Genomic DNA, 6171 nt, shown 5'->3' on the forward strand with positions numbered 1-6171 from the left:
AGAACAACTGGATCCTGCATGTACATGTGTTTTATACTTGCATACTGTACTTACTAAACTATAATTATACTGATTTGATTTCAATTTTATATGTATTTACACAACACTATCATTATCCGCTGTCTCTGAAACTGGCACTATCCTTAGATGTGTGAAGCAGTTGGGTTATTTTATTGTATATATCATTTTGTTAATTCAAATCTTGTCTGCAATCAGTATTTTATATATAATTATAGATATATGCAGTGCAGAAGTGTAAACTCTGACAGTATTAGTCCTTCTGAATGATTGTTATTTATTTTCATTGTTATAATTAATTGCTTGTTAACCTGTACATGCCCCCCGAGGGCCCTTGATTGGTGAATAAACAATATACAATATATCGCTGTTGTTGTTGTTGTTATATCGCTGTTGCTGTTTGTCGCTGTTGCTGCCACTGTTGTTGTTGTATCGCTGTTGCTGCTGTCGCTGTTGTTGTTGCTATATCGCTGTTTCTGTTGTTGCTGTTGTATCGTGTTACTGTTGTTGTTGTTGCTATATCGTTGTTGCTGTTGTTATATCGCTGTTGTTGTTACATCGCTGTTGCTGCCACTGCTGTTGTTATGTCGCTGTTGTAGTTACATGTATATATCGCTGTTTCTGCTGTTGCTGTTGTTGTTACATATATATCACTGTTGCTGTTGTAGTTACATATTTATATCGCTGTTGCTGCTGTCGCTATTGTTGTTACACATATATCGCTGTTACTGCTGTCGCTATTGTTGTACCGTTATATGTACATGGTATTGACAAGTCTCTTTGTGGATTACAGTAAATATTTTAAATTATCACTACTGTTTATAAGAAATGCTTTCTGGTTTGTAGAATTGCTAGGAATATTTTCTTCGAAAGCTCAAACAGCTAGTTTCTAAGTTTTCTAAAGCGCCTTTACATATTCTTCAATTTTACTTGATTTTATCTATTTTATTTTGCCAGAAAATATTGTTTGATGATTTACGACCCTCTGCCGTTATATCGATGTCAATATTTGAGCAGTAATTCCGCTCATTCTGGCAGCTAGGGGTATTAACCATTCCTTAATTTTATAAAAGTTAGAAATTTTCTGAAGGGTTCAGTGTCAAAAAATTGTGGAAAATTTTCCTAATATATACATAAGAGATACTGTAGTTTATTCGTGGACTGCTCTGTTCATTCCAACACAAACACAAATAAAATCTCAGATATTTCTATCTTCAATCAAAGCTTGGGGTCCAACAATAGTTGAATCGAAAACTTTCCCGAAAGGACACATTTAAAGGATTTCTTGAAATATTTACAGTTCATTGAGAGACTAGATGGTACCCTTAAAAGACAGGTTACCCACGATCCACTGACTTATTTTTTATCGATCATACGCATTTCTTTGAGCCCCGTCCATTCCGGCAAGGTTTATTGATATGCCCACAGGGGCTAAGCCCGTTCGGGCCCGAACTCTGTAAATCTATATTTATGGTATCACAGAGTTCGGGCCCAAACGGGCTTAGCCCCTGTGGATATACAATATTAATCTATTTCAAATAGTTTATATATCCTTGTATCCCTGATTTCACAGATATGGAGAAACTTTACCGAATGAAATTCTATAAAGTATTAGTGGAGATATTGCACCATTCCGGGTTTTACACTTGCCGTAAGATTTTTTTCGGAAAAAATGCGATTGGTTTGGGTTTCTTATTTATCTATTATCTCATCGAAATCTTTTAAACGCTTTTTAATGCGTTTTTACATACATCATGCATAGTTTGTGTTTCACATTGATCAATTTATATGGGAAAATGCGACTTGTTTATCCAGATAGTATGATTTTCCTTTCTTGTTATTCATTTAGCACAACATGGGTTCAAGAGAAATTGTAACATTACAGATCGGTCATTATTCAAATTTTGTTGGCACACATTGGTGGAACTTGCAGGTAATAGATAAATATTGACAACGATATATCACAACAGGGATTTGTCACATATATCACTGTATATTAATCATATCGAAATATTCACATCCCGTCAGCATATGGGGATTGTCATTTCTTTTAAAATGCAGACTGCACAAACTAACCAATGTAAATCAAATCTGTAATTATTTGACTCCTAAATGGTCGTATGTAAATTTGCATTTTCACTGAAACTAACAGTTGGACCTCGAGATTATCTAAAACAATATCACGTAAAGATGTAAAGTTCCAAGATCTTATATTCCAAGAGATAAATTGACTGCTGACCTGAGAGAGACCATGCTATTCATGTCATTAGAAGTAAAAATGCAGATAAGATGTACATAATATGTCTTACGGCATGACTGTGTTTGAGGGCGAAGCAAAAAATATTGGCATAAGTATCTAGATCCATAACAGGACAAAAAATATCCCAAAATATTAGCGAGCCAGCGCAGAGCGCTGGCTCATACTGCGAGCTCTAATGACTAGAGCGCGGGAAATAATCCGAGCTAAATCTCAACCTCTAACAATAATTTTTTTTTGACGCCAATCCCAGAAGTCCCTCGTACAAAATGGTGGATGGTTCGATTCGTAAAATAATAATTTAAAAAATCTTTGAGTATTACAAACCTCTCATATTTGAAAGGAAAGGATGACAATCATATTCTTCCCCCTTTCTTTTTCTTTTTAAAATATTGTCTAAAGAAATGTAAACAGTCACATCACAACTACCAGGTTACGTCACAACACGCTCGTTGCATTTCCCGCTAAACTGGTTCCTATATTGGCGAGAAGAGCAAGACAGTAATCCTACGTATTGATAGTGAAGCAGATCAGTTTTCCTTGTTTTCAATATAAATTTTTTGAAAATGTATTCAGATATGCTGCGCTCGCCCCAACGGTCACACCGTAATCATATTAGCATCTAATGCGTGAGGACAGAGCTCATTCAAAGTATTCTAACTTTAGACATTTTTGATCCGCCTATTCATTGAACGTGGGAAACTCTATGCAACTGATGTAAACAGTGATTGTGACGTCATATTCAGTGTCGGTGTTTAGTAGTGATGTACCGATTGTCGCCGACTTTCGATTGTCAGTTGCTATAACTGAAACGATGTGAATAATCGATTGTCATTTTAAAAAATCGAAAATCTTCGACGTCGGTATTTTTTTTTTATAATACGAATATTCCTACCGCGACTTATCTAAAATCACAAATGGCTGACGAAGCTGAATCATCCGATAAGATTGAATGATTGAATATTGTTTAACGTTTCTCTTGAGAATCTCTCATTCATATGGAGATGACACCATTGCCGGTAAAGGCCTTCAAAATTTAGGCCTATGCACGGTGCTTACAGTCTTTCAACAGGGAGGGATCTTTATCGTGCCACACCTGTTGTGACACGGGGCCTCGGATTTTGCCTCTTACAACAAGCAAGGGGTAATGAGGCTCTATTCTAACCCGGATCCCATAAGAACAACAAAAGTCGAGAGATCTATTCCTATCCCGGGAAAATACAATCGAAAGTATGGGATGATTAACTTCATATTTCTTGCTCCAATGATTACACATTTGAGCCAGGTGGTTTGCTCTTCAACATAGCTGAAAAATGATGAGTATTATCCATGATGCTTCTGGGAAAATGTTGATGTCACTGTGGTATACTCTATGGAAAACTCCATAGATAAAACAAATAAATAGTTTGGAAAGTACCACAAAAGTTTTTAATTTCCAGACAAGCTTTCTCATACTTTTGTAACCTTTGTTGTGGATAACTGCTTGGCTTGAAAGAGAAAAAACATCATAGCTAATATGATGTCACAGTGCACTGCTAATATTGCCCAGCGTTATACTTTCTGTGGTAATTGAATAGGTGGATTAAATGCCTAAAGTCATGTTGCAAGATGCTATTGGGTGTTAGCTCATCTTAAGACATATTAGTTTGATAAATATGTGACAAGTCCCTCTTTGAAGATACTTTTGGAGCTGTTAACTTTGTGTAGGTCTTAGAGTCAGACACTTTTTGTTTTCATTTCTTTTCTCACAACTTTTTGTCCACATTTCCTTACACTGATGTAAGAATTTTGCAAACTCTCTGTATGTATTGCATCACACTTGGTGAAACGACTTGGTATCACTTGATCTTGGTAAAATTTGGCTTCATAATCCGCAAGGATATTAATTTTTTTTGTTTTACACTGAATTTGTCAGATCTAATTCTTGCTGAGGTAAAATATCAATTAATACTTAATAACTAGAATTACAAGTTCTGTGTTGAAAATACATGCATTTATGATATTATTGTGTATGCATACTTATTTTGAGTGAGTAATACAGAGCAAAACTCAGATTGGCCAAAGGCATCTGTGATGCAAGACTCTAAAGAAAACAGGCATTTAAAAGGAAAAATCACTAAAAATAGGTGCTGCCATTTTTTCGTTCATTAGTTTCTTCAACAGTTATTTGAGATTTTTTGACTGCCACAAATACAAGACTGTAATGTGCAATTTGTAAGTTTTAAAACACTCAATTTGTTCAAAGTGATCATGGTAGGATTTTCTTATTGTAACAGTTTTTATCAAATCCTTAAATACACTAAGTAGATGAGTTCATGACTTTATTTGAATAAAAATATACGATGTTATATATGCTTACTTTTTAGCTCCCCTGCGCTGAATCTCAAGTGAGCTTTTCTGATCACCCATTGTCCGTCCTTCTGTCTGTAAACTTTTCATATTTTCGACTTCCTCTCCAGAACCACTGAGCCAATTTCAACCAAACTTGACAAAAAGCATCCTTGAGTGAAGGTCTTTCACATTTGTTCAAATGAAGGGCCATGTTTCCTTTAAAGGAGAGATAATCACAAAAATGCACACACAAAAAATTATCTCAAGAATCACTAGGCCAGAAGAGCTGAAATTTACATGAAAGCTTCTTGACATAGTGCAGATTCAAGGTTGTTAGAATGATGGCACCCAGGGGTAAGATGGATTCCCATGTCAGGATGCTATTTTCATCTATGGGATTAAATGAGACACCAGAGGCTTGTATTTATACAGAGCAATTGTTTTGATGATGTCTAAATTTTCTTTTATCATGGTCATTGTTGTGAATATTAGTTGGTTTATTTTTTACATCAAATAACAATTTTGTAATGAGCAGGTCATTAAAATTACAGACTTCTAATCCCTAGTTTTTAATATTTCGGTTTGTTCTGATGGGGAAATGTCATCTTGATTAGATAGACAAATGCACAAAGATCAAAGATGAATGTTTTCCTTCTGTTTCCAACTCTCTTTTTGTTAGGTAATATTAAAAACTTCAGCAATGCTTAATTACCGGTTATATTTTTGTTCACATAGGAGTCTTCGTTCCTCTACAACCCGTCAGTTGCTCAACAAAAAGAAAAGGAAGTGGATCATGATGTATTATGGCGAGAAGGAAGCACACTCAAGGTAGTATATAATAATGGCAGACATACATTTAGTGTTAAATCTAGGATCTAGAGAGGGCACACATATCATATGTTCAAAAGGGCACTTTTCGTCACAGCAAGACAATTTCGGGGCACTTTCATTGTATCATACTATGATAGTAATAGAATAATCATTTAGCCTCTTTAAAAGTTAATATCTTCTGCCTTGATTTTAAACTTTTCAATCAACCTTGTGAAATAAAGAACAATAGTTTATATTAACAAATATTTTTAAAAATGTTAAAGAGAAAAAAGGGCACAGTGCAATTATAAAGGGCATGGTGCAGCGCCATGCTAGTTTGCTTTAGATTTAACACTAACAGACACAAACAGGGAACGCACCAATGTTATGTATTTTGGTCATCACTAACTCTTTCTTTTATAAATAATTCAGCTCCACGTTTATCAACTTCCCAAACATCTAGCATATTCATCACAGAAAAAAATTATACAAAACTTTGAAAGAGACATTATGATAAGATATATTAATACTAGATAAAGTGAAGAGTGAAATGATTACTCACATTCTATTAGTCAAGGGGAGGTAAGAGATACTATCATGTTTTGTTATTTTGTGTATTGAAATATACCTGTACTGATAAAGCAGTTGTACAGTGTAGGTTATTGATTTCTTACAGTTGTTGAGTCATATTCATGTATATGCTATAAACATACTTATTTCCATTGGGTCTTAATTCCGCAAAATAGCAATTATCG

General features: G+C 34.7%; 1 protein-coding gene across 1 annotated transcript in view; it reads left to right on the forward strand.

Moving 5' to 3' along the window:
• The first annotated feature begins 1776 nt into the window (after nucleotides 1–1776).
• LOC125650052 (protein misato homolog 1-like) overlaps nucleotides 1777–6171 on the forward strand; it is a 28780-nt gene continuing 24385 nt past the window's right edge. Inside the window, exons 1-2 of the mRNA XM_048877990.2 lie at nucleotides 1777–1951; nucleotides 5342–5434. Of these exons, the coding sequence (XP_048733947.1) occupies nucleotides 1874–1951; nucleotides 5342–5434 (171 nt within the window). The 5' untranslated portion in view covers nucleotides 1777–1873. The remainder of the gene's footprint in view (nucleotides 1952–5341; nucleotides 5435–6171) is intronic.

This window comes from Ostrea edulis, chromosome 5, assembly GCF_947568905.1.
Source record: "Ostrea edulis chromosome 5, xbOstEdul1.1, whole genome shotgun sequence".
In the NCBI taxonomy this organism is placed as follows: Eukaryota; Metazoa; Mollusca; class Bivalvia; order Ostreida; family Ostreidae; genus Ostrea; species Ostrea edulis.